Source organism: Pholcus phalangioides, unplaced genomic scaffold, assembly GCF_987345545.1.
Source record: "Pholcus phalangioides strain wild (caught in Gottingen) unplaced genomic scaffold, Ppha-v1.0 ptg000015l_1, whole genome shotgun sequence".
Classification (NCBI taxonomy): domain Eukaryota; kingdom Metazoa; phylum Arthropoda; class Arachnida; order Araneae; family Pholcidae; genus Pholcus; species Pholcus phalangioides.
In genome coordinates this window covers 43,390,384-43,411,735 of record NW_028301608.1, presented here as the reverse complement: position 1 = coordinate 43,411,735, position 21,352 = coordinate 43,390,384, and the positions used below count along the sequence as shown (strand labels likewise).

Here is a 21,352-nt window from a genome sequence, read left to right as displayed (position 1 = left end):
AAATCCTTAACTTTTCGAAAGTAGAAAAACTCAAAAACTATACAAGCACTTTTCCAGGCAAAATTAAAAAATGCAAGGACATTCATATCACCGTCGATAAAAAACATGATTTTTTTCAAATAATCAAATTATTTTTATTTATTTATGTTCAACATTACTCATTTTAAATTTAAAGTTTGAAATTCTGATTAAATAAAGGTATATAATTTTTTAAATAGTTCATTTTAACCTGTAGACAATATCTAGTTCCAAAGGGCTTGCTTTTAAAAAACCATTGTAGTTTAGCATACAAATCACATCTAAGCAGAAATTATTTTTTGTTTGAAACAGTACTGAAATTTATACTTGATTAAAAAAATCAGAAAGCACAGTTGTAGGGTGATTGTCGCATGCGTGTCGGGTGGCCATATTACCTCTATTTTCTGGGGCATTCACATATTTTGAATCCCAACTTTTTTATCAAAAATATATTTTCCACAAAACCTACTTGAATTTTTATTCTTTATTGCAAACAAGTAAAAACTATTTTCCCAACCTATAAATAATTTTTAAATTATGTTGTTATATTAACATGTTTTTTTATTCAATTTATATATATATAGCATTCATTTAAATTAAAATCTACCATCAATGCAATGATGCTTCATTTTTATGCCTTTGTTGATTTTTTGGTGGTTTTAGCAATAGTTACAACCAATAATTACAACTTTGCTTACCTTTATCATAATTTTTGTTGATAATTGGTGATCCAATTGTACTTGGGGATCCAATTTTCCATATTTTTATCGAGGAAATATGGTCAGCCTACATATATGCAACTGGCATTCATTAATTTAATAGTTTGAAATATTTTGAAGCAATAACTTAATCGAAATGTTTTGGTGCCAGATTTTAAGAGACACCTTTTTAACCTTAGATAACTAAACATTTGTCTAATAGACTACTTAATAGATTAGTTACTAAGCAACACTGATTTAAGTTTAGTTAACTAGAGAAACACAGAAATACCTCAAGCATGTGTGACCATATGTCCTGTTTTGAATACTGTCCCGTAACTCATCGCTATTACTCTACCTGTTTTCGTCTCAGCAGAGAATAGTTTAGGAAAAGGAGGGTGAATAAAAATGAATGGAAGAAATTCATATGAATTTTTTTTTCTTTTCAAGGACTACAATAATTTTTCCAAGGACTTTTGCAAACTTGAAAATGAACTTATTTTTTTCAAAAATATTCTTAAGGATCATATGAACCCAACTCTAAATAGCAAGATTAAGTAAAAAATGTAACTTTTTGTGTCCAGCGTTTGTTAGAAGTACCTCAGACTAATTTTTATAAGGAACATTTGATAATATAAGTGTCATCTCCAGTATAATTTTTGAAAAAAGAGAAAAAGAACTGGATTTTTTTTTTTTGTAAATTTCTTTGATGTTATAATGAAAGCTTTCTAATTTTTAATACACTATCATCAAATACTTTTTTACTTCCAACATTATGCCCTCAACAATTACTTGCAAATCACTTGTTATAGCAGGATTCTCATTATAAGCAGCTCTGATTATATCAGAGTTTTACTGTATATACGAGTAGATACAAAATACAGACATATACAGTATAAAGTATAGAAAATACGATATAAATGCAATGTAAACATGTCTAGGTGCTGATGTGGGGAGGGTGGGGAGCAAAAAAACAAGATTAGGGTGTGGATTCAGATCTAAAGCGATCTTTGATATGGTTTGCAATATACAACAGAACTTTGGTTAATGAGCAGTTTGATTAATGAGCAATTCACATAACCAGTAAAAATTTTAAACAAATTTTGACTTGGTTAACGAGCGATGATTCGATTTATGAGCAAATATTTGGGCTTTGTTTATTTATTTTCACGTTATCACAACTGAGCAGATGGTTTTTTGCTTTTGCCCACACACTTGTTATGGAATTATGGGTAATATTTTCTCTTACAATCTTTGGTAAGCGTGCCTCACTTGGAAAATTAACACATGTGTGAGGGTGAATATTTACGATACAAAACTAAATGTAGCACTGCAGCCATGCGTATATGTGCTTGAAGTTTTTTTTTTAAATTCTGTTTGGAGAAAACTGTGGGCTGGCTGGCTGGCTGCATTAGTGAACGAGATTTTGAGGAGCCACTACTTGTTGAAGAGATCGTTTGCTTGGGGAAGACCATGGACTGGAGGTGCATGAGGATGGCATTCAAGAACTAGTGGTGGAAAATGTCTAGAAATTGACGGTAGATGAAGTGTGGATGCATGCAGGGTCGTAATGATGGGGGGGGGGGGGCAACTGCCTCGGGTGGCAAAATTTAGGGGCGGCAGTTTTAGGTGGGAGCAAAGAAAACTTTAACAAAATTATTGAATTTTAAAGTTGCGGGACGGCTGGATTTTTGCCCAGGGTGGCAAAAGCCCTAGTTACGGCCCTGGATGAGTTAGCAAACCAGCAAGAGTTTATAGACTCTCTCTTTCTCTGATGAAGAGAGGAGTAAGAAGTCCCTCACATAAAATAAGATGTGTAGAGTGTGGGAATCTGTGCAACTGTGTAGAAAAGAGCCTCCCCCCCCCCTTCCCAATAAAGTTGTAGCAGTGTATGAACAATGAATCTGTCCAACGAGAACACTGCAATTTCCTATTTCCCAAAAATCCTAAAAAGGAGGGAAAAGCAAGTGTCATTAGATAAGGTTTTTTTTATTGAAAATCACACAAAAAGATTAAGTTTGCAAGCAACAATGAATCTGTAGATCGTCCTAAACGATAGTCCTCCGCTCTCTTGTAGCTTAGAGTAAGTTAATTTGAATAAACATTATCAATTTATATTAGGGATATTTTATTGTATTATTTATTATGTGTTTAATTATTAATTGAATACAGTTTTTATTAGTCATTTTTATGTGAATGAATAATTGTGGAACAAATTATTTGAATTTCCATTATTCCTATGGGAAAGTTTGATTCAGATAATAAGCCATTCGGATAACGACCACGTTGGCAAATGAATTAAGCTTGTTAACCAAAGTTCCGCTGTAATATGGCAATATCAAAGAAAAAGCAGAAAACTGTTTAACCATTTATCATTAAATTCACTCACAGGAGAAGTTTTAAAACACCAATTGATACAGCTTTGAAAGAAAATCTTACTTTCAGAGTTGTCAAAATACGATTACGAGCTTCTTCCCACATTTCCATTTTTTCTACTTCTGTAGGTGGTATTTTCTCATGACATAACTGACACTCTACATTGGTACGTGCAATGTACATACATTTTTGATCCACCTGCAGAAATAAAATTGAATCAAAAGATAAAAATTAATTGAATTAAGAGATATCTGTCTGTCATGATGTTCATCATGTATCTATCAAGCATATCAGTCTGACAATAATTCAAAGGATTTTTGGTAAAGAATTCATTACTTGAATCACATTTATTGTAATTGAATCATTAATTCATCACTAATTGTCCCCATTCATTTGTGATTTGGTCAGCTCATTTCTATGTCTAATACATGAAGGTGAAAAAGATAAGCTCCCGAATGTCCAGTTTGATGCTAAAAGTCTTGTTCTGAAAGAACGAATGCTCTGAAAAAAAAACACAAAAACTCCCTTTTTTAATGTTTTTTTTTCTTTCTATTAGCTGAATCCATTTTATATGAAATGTTTCAAAAGCTTTCAGAAAAAAAAGTGGAGGTAAAAATGGAAAAATAATCTGAATCAGAGATTAATTAATCTGGCACAAGTAACAGTGATTCTAATGACTGGTGGAAAATGAAAATTTGATTTTTGTAGCAGGAAAAATTATTTTTGTAGCAGCAAAAAATTTTGTTTTTGTAGCAGCATTTATCAGTTTTGTAACACTTTTAAAATTTTGACAGTAAATAAAATACACAGTTTCTATTTACATATACAGTCAAACCTCGTTAATGAGTCACTCTTGGGAGAGCAAAAATATGACTTAGTAAGCGGAGTGACTCGTTAAACGGAGTAAGCCATAGCTGTGCCAATTCCTGCCTGAGGACAATTGGGACTTCCAAAACGTGACCCGTTAAGCGGAGTGACGTGTTAACCGGGTGACGCACTAACGAGGTTTGACTGTATATGCAGTAGCGTACACAGGATAACTTTTTACTTTAAAAAACAGCATTATCTCAGCTCAAAGGAAGGAGGTGCCTCCCTCCAAGGCACAAAATACAGAGATTTCCTCCAGAAGAAATAATTTTTTTTTTTAATTCGTAAATAAAAAAATTTTGAGACATCTTAATATTTATATATTTTTATATTCTCTACAATATCAACAAATGAGAGGCTTTTAACATAGAGACATTTTAGCATATGGTATTTAAGATTTAAAAACTAATCTGAAAATGAGTGTTTTCAGATTTAGCTTGGTAATCACTTGGTAATCACTAATTTAAAAAAAATCACTACATGAGAGACTTGAAGCACTCATTAGAAAGGTAATTATTTTCCTTGTTCTTGCCACTGATGCAAGTCCAAGTTGTGCTTTTGTACTCTTCAGTTTCATGCACTTTTGAACGGGATTTCGTCACTTTATTAAGATAATACGTTCTTTCGTGAACTTCTCCATTCTGTTAAAGGATACATGAATGAGTCGTCAAGTACAGCCAGTCAGGGAGAGAATCGATACAATTTAAAAAATAAGTAAGGAATGCATGAATCAAAGGAGTCAACCTTTTTTCGTAAAAAAACCCAGCTGGGAAAAGCAATTGAAGGGTGTTTTTCGTTGTTCTGCAGATGAGCAACAATTCGCATAATTTGGCCCCATTTTATATGTCGGAATGCTGGGCACCAAATCCTGGAGAGAGAGGGCCTCAAGCTAATTCCATTTGTGGCTCCAAGAAGTAAAATTGCGAGTACGACAAATGATGTTATCGAAAATTCAGCTTTTATTACGATGAAACCAAGTTTCTTAAGGGAAAATTGTTTTAAGTGCAAGATGACACATAAATGAAAAATTTTGGCATTTTTGTAGCAAAATGTAGCAAACAGCTATAAATTGTAGCAAAGTGTAGCAAACAGCTATAAATTGTAGCAAAGTGTAGCAAACAGCTATAAATTGTAGCAAAGTGTAGCAAACAGCTATAAATTGTAGCGAAATGTAGCAAACAGCTATAAATTGTAGCGAAATGTAGCAAACAGCTATAAATTGTAGCGAAATGTAGCAGATGTCAGAAATTGTAGCAAAATGTAGCAGATGTCAGAAATTGTATCAAAATGTAGCAGATGTCAGAAATTGTAGCAAAATGTAGCAGATGTCAGAAATTGTAGTAAAATGTAGCAAATGTCAGAAATTGTAGCAAAATGTAGCAGATGTCAGAAATTGTAGCAGCTTGTAGCAATTACAGCTGATTTTCCACTCGTGTAAATGATGATTGCCTCCAAAATTCCACTAAAGAGGCAGCTATTTTATGGTAGCACATGCATTGATATGAGCAAAAATGTTCTTCAGCTGAATCTGTATTTGCTAGCCAAAGAAGAGAAATTCCAAAAAAATCTTTGTTAGCCAAAAAATTTGTAAGCCGAGGTATCACTGTATTTTATACCTCACATATTTGTTAATGGGGCTGGGAATTGAAAATTTCTAACTGGTTAAACAAAAATTTTTGATCAATTAATCAAATTTTAATTGAATATTTTCGTTACTATATAATATTAACTGATGCTATAAAAATATTTATTCATTTCAGCACCTTTTCGTTAATTTTAAACAAATATAAGAATAAATTAAGGAATCAAATGTGCCCTAATGAAGCAATTTAAGATGCTGAACGTTTATCAAATCTTTTTGTCAATATTTTTTTGAAATTTGACAAATTTTGAAAAATTTGTCAAATCTTGGAGTTTCATTTTGATCTTGTCATTTAAATCGGTTATTTTAGGTTAATCACTGATTTTGAAACTACTTTCAATCTTCGTACTTGTTTCTTCCAATCTTCAATGTTGCTTGTTTTCCTAGAAACTCTTGCCAGATAGCACTTGTTGGGAAAGGAGCTGATGCTTCCCATATACAAATACAAGGGCCACAACAGGTAAACTGCCCAACAAAGTGGCTGAAAAAAAATGTCTGAAAAAATATGGATGTCAAAAATATTTAATACACGAAAACCCTGTTTTCATGGTGGAGACAATAAACTTTGATCTTGCCTGCTGGAACAGCCATCAAACTCAATATGAAACTGAAATTTCTGAATCACAAATTTTCATTAAATAGAAATGTATTCCCCAATCCCGAAAAGTTTGATTAATACATTGATTCAAATATTTTCAAATATGGTCACTCATCGAAAATGTTATGTCTGACTGACTGAAATGGGACTTTGGGGGAGGTAACGGGTGTCTTATAATTTCATCCTTGTTCGTTCCGTAAAGGGCACTGAGCCATACCCTTTATGGTGTGAACAAGGGACGTTCCTCCTACTTAATCTGTATTACTTTATAATTTACTTGTTATCTACAGTTTATTTATTTTTTCACAGTCACAAACTTTATTCAATCAAATTCATTCAAAAACACAATACAATATAATGTGATATATCTAAACATATGCAAGTGTATCGATATATATATGAGTATTCAAGGGGTAATTATATCCGTACTGACAACCAAAACTTGAAATTTAATTGTTGTAAGAGTCCTTGATGTTATTTGTTGTGGAGTTGAAGTATTATGTTTTCTTTGTCTTAAAAGAAATAAAATGCTACGAAACTACAAGAAAAAGACACTTGGTCCCTTGAAGACCTGAACAATCTAGTGTTTATATAGAAACGTCCTCTCCACTTGTCAATACAAGATTCATCGAAAGACCGGTTATTTGTGGAGATGACTCTTGAATCTAGTATTTGATGTCATGAACAAAAATATGACTTATCGTGAGATACAGGAACATTACGGTGTGCCCATCACAAATATACACAACAGAATAAAGGAAAGGAAGATAAACATTGATAAAATGGGAGCAGGTTGCCCCACCAAACTTTCAACAGAGGTGGAGTTTGGCTAAATGCCTCATTGCCCGATCCAAGATGGGATTCCCATGTGATATAGTGGAGTTGAAAACACTTGTTCAGAAGTATGTTACCAAAAATAATTTAGGAACTAGGTTCTGTGATGGGCTACAAGGAGACTGGTACAGTGGATTCATGCGATGGCGTCCGAAGTTGGCATTGAAGAAGTCGGAATACCTACAGAATTGTGGAAAAACTGCTAGAGACCCTGAAATGCATGTTTTCAATTACAACAAACTTTGGGGTAACTGGAAAAAGCAGGAGTAATTGAAAACAGGCTTAGGTGGCTTTAAATCAGCTTACAAACTTTGGTTATCTCATAGTACTAGTTTCTAAAGATGTACAAAATAGGTATAATCCTTGCAAAGAAGCAAATTTTCACTTCCAGCAGATTAATTATGTGTTATGTTCAAACTAACCAAAAATTAAGACAATTGAACGACCGATGTTGTTTGAACCCAAAATTGCAAAAGAACCACTGCTATACGCGTTTCGGAACTATAGGAAGTTCCTTCATCAGTAGCAGAAACAAAGACAAATATCGAAAAATAGTCCTTATAGCAGGAGTTACTGTTGTAGACAAAAGAGTCAAATTAAAAATGTCTACAACAGCGAGAAACTCTCACTATAAGGAGTATTTTTTTATATTTTTCTTTGTTTCTGCTACTGATGAAGGAACTTCCTATAGTTCCAAAACGCGTATAGCCGTGGTTCTTTTGCAATTTTGGGTTCAAATAACGCCAATCGTTCAATTGTCTTATCTAACCCAAAAAGGTAATTCATTTTCTAACCAAAAATTGTTTCCAATTACCCTGCCTGACCCTACTCAAATGAGTACAGCGGGTGTAAAAGATATGACATTTTTAAGTGTGTTAGTGATTTATGCTGTGCTGCTTAAAAAGTTAGGAAGTGTCAGAATTATGCTTGTTTCATGTTCTATTGGTGTTGCGATCTGTCTTCCATGTTTTGAAATAAACATGGTGTCTGAATTCCCATGTTATGTAAGTATGGTGTTAAAGGTCTGCATGCTCACTGCGGAGTGACTTTTTTAAGATCACTGCAAATTATTTTATAATGCTGAAGAAAAAATTATTACACACCTGTTGGCTTGTTTCATAAGGATTTTCGATATATGTATTTGTTTCTACCCACAACCAATTCACACAATGAAATTTTCTCTCTCTTTTCATAGATGTCTTTGATTTTATGACAGCTTCCCTTACACTTTCAACTGCATGCTTCATCTCAATAGATTGACTGACAGAAACTTCATCCAATCCTAAAATTCAAAAATAAGGCATGACATGCAACTACAGAAAACGTTAAATTTTTTTTAATCACAAACAGTGGAATATTGAATATCTGTTCAAAAAATGAAAAGCTGGTAAAGAGATTCATTCTACCCTAATAACAATTCCTACAAAAATAAAATGTTATCAATTCTCCACTTACTTTTACTTGACACAATTTATTATTTAGTACTAGGCATGGAAACATCTAAATTCCCCTCTGCAGGTGGAAACTTACTACTAGTGTGTTGTGTTCATATGGAACTTAGCCCTAAAGCAAAATGTTTTGCATTGTTCTGCAATGGGCCCTCAGCGACTGGAAGTGTTATGTGGTAAAAGTTCCCATACAACAGTGTTTTTTTTACAATTTTCTTAAAAGTCTTCCTGAGATTGTTCTGTAGCAAAATCGATTGTTCTATGATGTATGTTGCAGTTTTCTGCATATTATACTTTGGGGAGGACAAACCAAAAGCGAAGATCCTATGCAACTTCTTCCATGCAACAATCTGATGCATGCAAGAGTTCAACACCAAAGGGAATTTAATATTTATATTTCTTAGCAGCCAGTATTGTCTCATTCAGTCAGATCAAAGAAAGTCCTTCTTATTCTGAAATCATACAAATATCTTTGCTAAAAATAATTTGGTTTTTTCTTATTACTTTTATATACACAGTAAAATCCCTCCCTCTTAATGGTCAGTCAACTCTTTTTTATGGCCAAATAATAATTTGTCTGGTCTATTTAAAGTACAAATTTAAAATGATTATAAAGAATCCCTTCGGTCACATGAGGATACATAATCCCCGTTTATGTGTGCAATTTTTCTTCATCTTGTTGTAAGCAGGAACGGTGGTTGAAAAAAATCACTGTTGGCTTTTGAAAAACCAAGTCCAATATGAGCCAAAGCAACTCGCTTTTCCAATATCATTTCTTTTCTTAAGAATTCAAAGATCGAATTTAGGCCACTCTTATCTTTGTCTTTCCTCTCTCTCTCTCTCTCCCAGATTATCAAGATATCCAAAGCAGGGTATGCCAATTTATATCCGCTTGATTTAAATTACATGATTAAAAAAAATCATTGATTAAAATAAAAAAATTTGAATTTTTTCTTCTTTACTTCAATGATATTTAAGTAAAAGTAAATTAGTATGGTACGCATGTTGCTAATATATGGTAAAGTTCATGATTAAAAGAAGCACAGATCTTTGGAGTAAATATAGATTTGAACTTAATCCCTAGATACAATGCAGAAGGAAAGCTGCTTTATTTCCAGATTTTGTCCATGGAAAAAAATTGCAGAAAAATATTGGGAGTTGAACTTGGCACTTAGCTTAACTGCACTAAGTATTTTCAATGCATTACAATTGGCACTAGGGTTCCCCAGATTAGAAAACAGAGAAATTATTTTTTTGCATAAATCCTTGAATTCCATGCCCTAATTGCTGATTCAAAATAATAATAGGTGTTGTACCAACATAAATATCACTGAGCTTTTGATCTTTGCTTTTCGTATTTACATTCTGAGTTTGGTTTTTTTTAACAAAACTCATTAAATCTGTGAAGGAATAAAAATGTACACACTATTAAGCAACATCATGCAAGTCAGAAGCATATCTGCCAATTGTGTAAGAAACAATCTTGTCAATAGAGTTTGTTTTATTTAGTTGATGCTGAATGGTCCTTTAGTTATACATCCAGTGAATTCAGATACCTGCACCATGTGTGTGATACTGAGTTGTTAAAACTCATTCACTTTAATTATTGGGGGAGGAGGACGCACGAATAAAAGCATTTTTCTCTACAAGAAAAATGTTAATCCATGAAGTTAATTTGGGCTCAACAACCTTTCATGTTACATAAACACACATTTTTGGTGTTCATATTTTTTACTTATACAGTCGGCCCCCCATATTCGCTGGGGTTACATTCCTGGAGTGATCGCGAATACGGAAATCCGTGAATAACAGAAACCATAGGGTTTTTTTTTTGTTTATCTCGTTTATTGAACATCATGAGAAAGAGCAGGGTGACGCAGAGGTAGAAGGGAATGTAAAAGAGGGTGCAGCGATTGTTGGCGATGTTTTCTGATAGAAAATTGTATTTCTGTTTGCCGTTTCTTCTTCATATCATCAAGTATGTTGGAATATGTTGACAAGGCTTCCTCTACTAATTTTTGTACATGAACGTACCATAGAGGAATCTATGTCATGAAAATAATCTATATTGCTGATTTGAACTTGTGAAGCCTTTCCGCTATTCTAACTAGAGCCACAGCTCTAGCTATGACAGTAATGGCATTAGTGATAGTGTAATTCTTCCATACCTTCAAGACATTTTATGCATTTGCATCTTCTATTGCGTGCGCAATCATCTCCATTGAATGGCGTGTATACTGAGCATTGAATGTTCGCTTTACCCCCCTGATCAAGAGGCTGAATGATAGATGTTGATTAGGAGGCATCTGAAGGACTTCCACATCATCAGCTTTGAACACATTGACATCTTGTTATCCAGGAACATCATCCAGTATCAATTGAACTTTGAATGACATGTCTTCACTCTCAAGGTACCTCCTGACTTCCGGAACGAAACAACGTTTAAACCAATCTCGGAAAAGTTGTTTTCATAGTCCAAGCCCTTTTATTGTTCATACAAAATACTGAGAGCTTTGACATCTTTTCTCTTCAATGCTCGCGGATTCACAGATTAGAAATTTATGGTGGGCTTTATCATGTACACATACGCATTTGCACAAAACAACATAGTAAATCTATCTTTTTAGGCACTCGCTTTTCTTCTTGATTGATAAATGTTCTTTGCGCCATTTTCTTCCAAAATGGTGCAGTTTCGTGAACGTTAAACACCTGCTGAGGTGCATAACTCTTCTCTTCAATAATTTTCTGCAAAGTCTTTGGAAATTTTCTAGCTGCCTCCTGGTCGGCAGAGGCTTGTTCGCCAGTGATTTTCACATCGCGTAATCCGAATCGTTTCTTAAACTTATGAAACCAACCTTTACTTGCATAAAATTCTGATGAAATAGACGTTTCACACACCACCCCTTCCCTTTATAGAAGCGTTAAATTTTATTGCCTTTTCCGTTATATTACAATCAATTCGAATGTCTTTTTTGTAGCAGTCTTGTACTCACAAAAAACAGCATTTTCTGTACGAGAAACACATGGATCCCGTATGCGATGCGAAGTTTCCGCTGCCACAGGTGCAGCTACAGCCATGGCTGAACATGAATTTCAGATGAACGAACATGAACGAATTTCAGATTCCTTTTTCTTGATATATCTCACCATAGATTCGTTGATTCCGTAATGATTCAGCAGCAGCAGCAATTGACTTACTTTCGCCAAGCATAGTCAATATATCCAATTTTTCTTGTAAATCTTTCACTTTTTTTTGTCTTTCCGAAGCATTAACAGTAGCACTAGAAAAATGAGCCATCTTAAACAAGCACAACTCAAATTTTGTAAACAAAACATGTGAATGACGATTGCTGAGTGTTTCCAAAAAAATTTTTCCAATGAAGGAAAAAAAAAAACGAGAATACGGGGGGCCGACTGTAGTTCGTTTTCTATTGTTTGTGTTTGTTAGTTTATTCATTAGTGCTGAACTAAATTTGAGAAATTAGGTGAAAAAATATGCATTCTTAATGATTAACAAAACTTGTTTTAATTAATAAGCAGTCAGTTAATTTAAAAAAATCATGATTTTTTCATACCCTGGATGTGATAAATTATAAAGTGGTTATAAAACTTGTATGTAATAAAACTAAAATATATAATAAAACCTAAATTATGTTCGTGTTAACCTTATTTTGGCAATATTGCTTTCAGGCAACATCCCATATTTTTCATCAATTATTGACAATAATTTTTTTTTTTGTCATAATGACATGGGGTACCATGTTTGATAATTTTTGCAATTTCGAAATTTCGATGGTTGCCAACCAAGGGGGCTAAAACAAGAAATTCATGATAATATAAAATGGTAATAATATCATTGCAGTTCCACCAAAGTCGTTTTATGCACAAAAGGGCTAATTAGATCTAGACCAGTGGTTCCCAAATTCTTTTAGGCCATGCCACACCAAAGCATTGCTGAGAAATCCTGATATTCCCCCCCACGAAAACTTGCAGTTCCATAACAAAGATTTTTCAATGTAAAAATTATTATTTTTCCTGCTTTGCATCTTTAAATTTTGCAATCTAAGAGCTTTGTTCCCCCCCCCCCAGTTTCAGCTCTTTAAACCAAATTGACAATGCGAGTAATAATTAATAGCTTTCAAATAAGAATTAAGTTATATTAAATTCCATACTTTTTGGGCTGTTATGCAGTGTTCAAGGCTTCTTTGAAGCAAATGTTTAGTTCACTACTACACTGAAGATTGAAGATGTCCACCGCAGTAGTGGTTGAAACATCTGCATCAAAGAAGCCTCAAACACGGCATAACAGACCAAAACATATGGACATTATAAACTTCAGCTGTAAAAGCATGCCTTTTCTTTTCGATTAACTCATTGTTTTTACATCAGAATATTATTTAGTAAAGGAGTAAGTGGCATTCATTTTTCTTCACTTTATTGGCTCAGGGGACCCGTGGACTTACTGGCATAAATTGTCTGTGGTTAAGAACCTCTGGTTATAAACCCCTTCCAAGGAAAACACTGGAAGAGAAAAATAAAGGAAAGAAGTCATCAAGAAAAATTGTTTCATAAAGAAAAATTTCAACTGATATAAAAATGGTGAGTTCTGAAAAATTTCTTTTGATAAAAAAACCTTTAATAAAAAAACTCATTCTCAAATTGCTCCCCTTAAAAATTAAATTGGCTCCACATTGGGAAACACTGATCTAGACCTAGAGTTAATAGCTGAATTCGAGAGAATTCTTTCATGGTTTTCGCGGAAAGGTTGGTGCATTAACCTGCTTGAAGTGGACTTTTTTACAGCAGCTATATCTGGTGGTATCACCTTTGTGCTATCTCTATATTTTCAAGTGGAAATTATGTGTTTGGTCAGCAAAGACCCTGACATTGATACAGCCTTTCACCCGAGTCCTGACAGATAATGCTATTTCACTTTGATTCATATATTTGAAGAATAAAAATTTTAAAGAGGGCCCTAAGTTTTTTGGCACAAAGGGGCCAAAACATGCAAAAAAACTTGTTGCAAAAATTCTTGTGATAGCTTGCCATCTACACTTAGAAATTAAAATAGTAATAATATAATTTCAATTTTTTTAGCTACACTATATATAGGCATAATCTATTTAAAACTAAAAAATTATATATATATATATATATATATATACTTATAAAAACTGAAAATACGTAGAGAGAAATACAGAAAAACTGAATGTAACATACCAAGGAGTTTTAACAGATATTTCATTGAGATGGCATTTACTAGTAAAGTGAGCATAACAGTAACAGACATGTGCAGTAAAATCTGTAATGGAAATAAAGAGTAGAACAAATTTAATAGTTTTAAAATTATAGAAGATATGATATTCAATAAATAAAATGAAAAATTTTAATGTACAGAAGAAAGTTATTAAGCATTCTTTTAAAAATAGTCCTTTGATAACTGGAAAATCTTAGCAGCATAAAAATGGGGGCTGGGGGGGGGGTTGTTTTGCCCATGGGCAAATGGGATCAAGGTCCCCAAATAGCCCAAAACTGGCTTCCTTGTACAAGCATACAAGAAATGTACAAGCATACGTATACAAATAGAGACAACTTTTCATCCAAGGTGAACATGACTGTCACATACTGGATGATGGGTTATTGATTAAAAAAAAAAGTATAATGTGTGAGGGGGAAAATACCTATATATAAACATTTTTACATAAACGCAAATATATAGTAAATATATATTTAACTATCAATATATATATTGATAGTTAAATATCAAATAGATGGGTGAAGGGGGGAAAAACAAAAAATTAATAGTAACATCATTGTGGCAACACATGGTGGGTGCATTTTAAATATCACAAATACAAATACAACACCACAACAGGCAAATTGCCCAGCGAGGTGGCTGAGAAAAAGATGCCCATAACAAATATGGATGTCATATATTTAAAAAATAAAGCAACCCAATTAAAAATGTAATTAGAAACATTATAAACAATATATACTGAATTATATATCTGAATTTATTATATATCTGAATTTATTATATATCTGAATTTATTATATATCTGAATTTATTATATATCTGAATTTATTATATACTGAAACATATATACTGAAACATATATACTGAAACATATATACTGAAACATATATACTGAAACATATATACTGAAACATATATACTGAAACATATATACTGAAACATATATACTAAAATATTATACAATGCCCATAAAGAATACTTATGGTTGTCCTATTTTAAGTATGAATAGCTTCTCGATTTACCCTAACATGTTTACCATACTTCTTTTCGAACGTGTCAATTGTGTTACAATTTACTACATCCAGGGGTAAGCTATTCCATTTATTGACAACCCTATTAGAGAAAAATTCCCTGCAACACCATAACCTTGCATTGTCCCTTACTAATCAATACTGGTGTCCCCTTGTAAAAGCAGTTGACTGACGGTGTACTAAAGTTCATGGTCCATTCTATCCATCTCATTGAAAATTTTGAACACTTCGATCATATCTCCTCGACATCTGCGTTCTTCCAATGTAAACATATTCAAGAAACAAAGTCTCTCTTCATAACTCAAGCCCCGTGTTCCAATAAGGACACGTGTAGCTCTTCTCTGCACCCCTTCAACCAAGTCTATGTCCCTCTGTAGGTATGGTCTCCAAAACCTTACAGCATACTCCAGTCCAGGACGAACTAAACCTCGAAAAAGCAGAAGAATGACTTTAGAAGAACGCGAAGAGACCTTTTTGAAAATGAGACCAAGCATTCTATTCGCTTTTTTGACCACCGCTGAACAATGTTCAGAAAACCTAAGCCGCTCGTCGATGAGAATTGCCAAATCGTTGACCCTAGTTACATCCGGGATAGTGACACCATTCAACTCGTAAGAGAACCGTGGGTTGCTCGAAGCAAAATGAGCAACCATGCACTTATCAAAGCTAAATGTCATGCTCCATTCATTTGCCCATGCCGCAATTCTGTTTAAGTTGGTCTGGAGCAACTCCCTATCGCTTTGATTCCCGATTACCCTCATTAGCTTCACATCATCTGTGAATTTGCTAGTTATCCTATCAATACCCTGATCGAGTTTATCGATAAAAAGTGAAAAAAGTATAGGGCCGAGAACACTTCCTTGAGGAACTCCACTTGTGATGCCTGTCCAACCAGAGAATTCCCCGTTCACCATAACTTGTTGCGACCTATCTCTAAACCACGATTCTATCCAATTCAGCAAGTTGCCCCCAATTCCAATCTCGTGTAAACACTTCAAAAGTTTACCATGTTGGACCCGATCAAATGCCTTCTGGAAATCAAGGTAAACAACATCTACATATTTGTTCTTACCCAAAACCTTAGTCACGTGATCATAGAAGCAAAGGAGGTTAGTTACACATGACTTCCCTTTCCTGAACCCATGTTGATTATAACCCGACAATACATTATTCTCGTCTATCCACTTCACAAACTGCCTTTTTATAATAATTTTCAAAATTTTCGAGAGGGAGCTCGTCAAACTCACTGGACGACAACTAGACACAACTTCTCTACTATCCTTCTTAAATATCGGAACAACATTAGCAAGTTTCCAATCCCTTGGGACGATACCCTCAGCAACACTGCTCCTGTATATCTGTGTGACTGGCCCCAACAATTCATTAGCACATTCCCTGAGGACCCTGGGATAGATATCATCTGGTCCTGGTGCTTTGCTTGCACATAAATTTCTTAGAACATTTAGGACATCCACATCTTCCACTTGAATATCGTTGAGGGTTTTATTTCCCCATGCAACCCCTGTATATTGAATATCATTATCTCTGTTAAAAACCAACGCGAAAAAGTCATTGAAAGCACTACACATGTCAACATTGCTCTCTAACCAAGACCCTCCTATCGAGAGGGGGCCAACTGTCCCCTTACATCCATTATTGACGTATCGAAAAAATGATTTTGGGTCAGAGGCAATGTTATCTGCCAACCTAGATTCAACTTCCTTTTTAGTATCCCTTATCGCTTTCTTCAACACTCTTCTTTTATCAGTAAACAATGATAGGTCACCTCGTCCACTTTTATACTCCCTGAATGCTCTTTTCTTTTCAATATAGAGGTTATGCACGCTATCTGTGAACCATAGACGGTGCGATGTACACACACATATTTTTCGAACAAAGGGTATGACGTCATGCAAAACAGAGGACAGTTTTGTACTAAATTCCTCCCATTGACTTACCACCCCTACTGATTCAAGATACTCAAAGACCGGTTGGACCGAAGACAAAGAGTCAAAAAGTTAGACTCTTTGTCTTGAACAGCAAGTAACTCTAGCTATAAAGATTATTTTGTCTTTCCACTATTTGTCTTTGCTATTGAAGAAGAAACTTCATACAGTTCCGAAACGCATCTAGCTGTTCCCTTCTAATTTTTGGTATGCTCACATTGTTTTCCCTAGTATATTGTCTCACCCAAAAGGTAATTCCAACATTCTAACAATAGCTAACATTACAAGATCGAAAATAATTTATGTTTTTATCATTATAACATTATTTTCATTCAATTCCTCCCATCATGTACGGGAAAAACTGATAAGTGGTTGAATTTGGGGATATTTCTCTGCATGATTTGTTCCATATTTATGTTACTTATCAACTACATTCGGGAATTATGCGTAATCACTGATAAAAGTGATAAATGTATGAAAATAAATCTACTTTACCGACGTGATTGGTGATTATGCATAATAACCAGCGATTATGGGTAATCACAGATTTTTCATATTTACTGTAGCATATACACATGAGTTCATACCATTCGCACAAAATGAATTTTGATAGCTTTTCAATGAAGTATTTTCTCTAAAGTGCAGATGTGGGGTAAACGAAGTACTTGAAAATTATAATGAATATAAGAAAGACACCTGAAGTAGCAATAATATATTTTGTGAATTGAACCGATAGTAGAAAAATAAAAGAATGAGAAAAAGTCCCCATAAAAAATACAGTAGGCTACAAAAATTCAGTAAAATGCTCCGCATTGCAAGGCATTGAGAACTAGCGCCGCATTTGCAATATTAATAATATTCTTGCGTATTTTTCTCGAGGTTTTCTTGCATTAAGTTTGCACCAGTCCATATTACATCATTTACGTCTTCCTCTTCCGACTCAGAAATAGATGATTTAGATGATTCATTTTCTGAGCTTGATAAAAGCTCTTCTCTGTCACTCACTTTTTTTTTACTTTGTTTCAATATTGTCGGAAGTGAAAATGAAGGTGATGAAGCAGTCAATTGATAATAAGCAACTGAATAACTGTTTTTGAGATAGTTTCTTATCAGGAAAGAAACAATTTTAGTTAACAATAAAAGGAGGGGAAAAAAAGAATTTCAGGAAGAGAGGGATTTAGAGGGGAAAGGAAAATCTTTATCTCTTTCACTTGCGGGTACTGACTCTTTCACTTGCTGGTACTGACGTTATGTTTCTTTCAAACTTGCTAGTACAATGAATAGGAATGTATTTGTACAGGTAATACAGGTATTTATCTGTATTTGAAGAATGGTCTACTTATCTCAACACAAAGCTAATAAAGCTGAATAAATTCCTAAAAATTATGTTGAACCCCCCCCCCCCCCTCGTGAACTTCTGCATTATGACTACTGCTCATGACTATGTGCAAGATTACAAGAAAAAATAAATCTGAGATCAAAGGCTCCACCTATTTTGTCACCAATGTTCACATGATAAATTTTTTTCAAAGAGTTATTTCTCAATCACAAACGAAAAACTCCTTCTTTACGGTCACTCCTCTTTTACGGATAAGTTGTTTTGTTCCGCAAGGTGTCTGCAAGATAGGAGATTCACACTGTATTTCATTCATAAGCGGATGAAGGCGCTTCGAACGGGGGGGGGGGGACGAATTTTCTTCCTTCACTCTCCACCTGTTATAATACAGATTTATTTTTGGGGAAACAGAGGGCAGTAGGGGCAAAGGGGCAGGGAGAGGCTAGGGCCCGTGCACCGACCCCCCAAGCCCATTAAAAATTAAGAAAAAGAAATTATACAGTGAAACTCCTCTAAGACGACAGGTTGGCCGCTGATCACATACAGAGGTGGCCGCGAAATAGGGGTTATTTTTGTATTATGTCTATGGAGCCTATTTTCTGTTCCGAGAAAAATTTGACGCAAAAATAAGTTGGCCAGAGAATAGGGTTGGGCACCTATGAAAGTTTCACTAGATTTAAGTAAAAAAAATTGAAATATCAAAAGAAAATATTCTTTATGTTATATTTACCAATTTCTGTTAATATAAATGCTTTTTGGAGGGTAGTAACTCAGAATTTCTCAGGAAAAAATTTTTTGTGCCCCCCCCCCCGAAGTCTATGCCTCTCCCAAAAGTTGATCCTGAGTACGCCACTCGGTAGAGGCGACCAGTCCCCTCTGTTTCCGCTCATGATTTTATTGCTCTGCTATAGGTATTACATTTTCTATTGCAATACACAATTATTGAAAGGTTGCATAAAATTTCTATGATAAACACAACGTTTAGTAAAAATTGGCGACATTGATAAAATGACAGAATAAAATATGCTACAGTCTATTAAGGCCTTTTGCAAGAAAATGTGTTTCCCTTTGTTGACGGGAATTATCTGATATCCAAGAATGCTTCTATTTTTCACTGCTGAGTTCCTAATACCTCCCCAACCCAAAGTAGTCTCGTGATAATCCTCGAAAAAAACCGATGTCAAACAACATTGAATTGTTCATTTGTGTTCTTCTATGTATCAGTATTTGTGGTATCAATGTGTCCCACAACTCTTCTTTTCCCATGTCATATAATTTTAGAGATCTTCAAATAAGGGGGCAGTCTGAAAGATTAAAAATGGAAAAAGGAAAGGGGCATATGACATGGCAGTATTAGTGTCCGGTGCAATACAAAAGATATGGGGGAAGGAATTGGTTTTCTCTGATGCAGATGTGCATTCCTGGCACTTTCGAAACCATTTTTGGTGAACGCATATGTGAGTTGCTGCCTCTTTTGGTACGCTAGAGTTTTGACGCACATATGAGTCGCGGCCCCCTCAACTGGTTAAGGAATCGGTAATGTGCTGCTTCATTCAATTTTAAAAATTAAGTTTGAGGTGGCGGGCCACATGACTCCAAGAGCCACATTTGGCCTGTGGTTCATGTGTTGAACACATGTATGCCTAAAATTACATAAAGGCACCCGAAAGTTATTTTCTGAAGGTTGAAAAAACTGGATTCTCGCTAGCAACTTATTGGTTCATCTTTTTTCCCCCCTGTAAAAACCAGATGTGGCTTGGGCTCTGTTCCGTTAAGAACATATGCTCATTACGGATCCCGAGAAAAATGGCAAGATTCCCGGGTGCATTTTATATGCGGGATTCTAGGTGGGAATCCCTTGTCTCGCCTCTGAATCTCTCTTGTGGACAGCCTGACACTTCCCTTCCTTGTTTTTTAGTCTTCCTTTTACTTTATGGCAAACAATCCACAAAACAGATTCACTTTTACCACTGGAATTCAGGTTTTTCTTTTTCAACACTGACTGAATGAAGGGGCAAAAATATGCACTTGTCCCCAACTCCAGTGTAACTAAAAAAATTTTTTTCTCTCTCTCTCTCCTCTTCTTTCAGTGGTGAGCTATGAATAAAACATGTCAAAAGGGAAGGGAGTGGGAAAACAATGATATCCTGTGGTTTCTCGAAATTTTTGTAGTGACGTGTTGACTGTAAACAAAAAATGGACAGATAAAATAGGAATAGTAGGATGGAATTGAGGTAAAAAAGAAGATTGTGGCAAAAGTAGGAAAATAGGTGGAAGTTTCTGAAAAATAGAAGAGCTATGACTCCTGGTATATATACAGTAAAATCTCCAAACAAAAGCCACTAACGGGACCGTGAAAATGTGGCTACTGTTGAGAGGTAGCCGTTATTTAGACAGGTAATTTTATTTCTGGAAAAAAAACAACTAAAATTTATGATCCACATACATAGCATGTGAAATGACAATCCATTCTGTAACTGATTACGATAGTTATATAATTGGTCATATTGAAATATATGATTATATTTTGATAATATTATAATAAGTGATTATAATATTATAAGTGATTCAATATACCCATCTAGAATTTGTACCCAAGGAAAAGAAAGCATAATAATCTCCCCCCCCCCCAAAGTGAGGGGGAAATTCCTTAAAAACCCAGTTGAAAATTATTTTCTTATAGCAATATGTGTATTTTCCCCTGGCTCCATGTCCAAAGTGGCCAGTATTTGAAAATCATTGTTTGGAGGTTTCATGCAATGTCTATGGGACGTGTTCGGTTCCAACAAAATAGGGCCTTTGTTTGGGGGGTGGCCATTAGGAGGTTTTACTGTATGTTATGTGTGTGTATATATATATATATATATATATATATATATATATATATATATATATATATATATATAAGCATTTGAAGAATGGTAATATAAAATGCATTTGAAGAATGGTAGGTCCCCCTGACTAATTGATGCAATAAACTGAATTTTAGTGTTAATAATAATATAATTACCCATACAAATTTCTTGCTTGAGAGAAATATTACATACAGAAATGACAACCCTCTTATTTCATTAATTTTAAAAAAGGGAATTTCAAACTTAGCCATTTTAGATCAGAGCATTCATTTTTTGGAATTCTCAAAATGTTTTTGCATTTCTCATACTCAAAAAATTCATTAAAAACACAAATGTCAGTAAATCTTTATTTTTTAAAAAAATTTTCCTTCAAATTTTCAATTAATTTTTTTGTTGTGAAAAAATAATAAGTGATTAATTTTGTTAAATTTTTTTCGGCCAAGATG

The 21,352-nt window shown here is 34.3% G+C and overlaps 1 protein-coding gene across 2 annotated transcripts in view; it reads right to left on the bottom strand.

Moving 5' to 3' along the window:
- LOC149076070 (sperm-specific sodium:proton exchanger-like) overlaps positions 1–21,352 on the bottom strand; it is a 113,832-nt gene that overhangs the window by 81,466 nt on the left and 11,014 nt on the right. For both annotated transcript variants that reach the window (XM_089243593.1, XM_089243595.1), the window contains exons 4-6: positions 13,702–13,783; positions 8,137–8,315; positions 3,156–3,290 (exon numbers count right to left, since the gene is read on the bottom strand). In XM_089243593.1, coding sequence (XP_089099719.1) covers positions 3,156–3,290; positions 8,137–8,315; positions 13,702–13,783 — 396 coding nt within the window. The remainder of the gene's footprint in view (positions 1–3,155; positions 3,291–8,136; positions 8,316–13,701; positions 13,784–21,352) is intronic.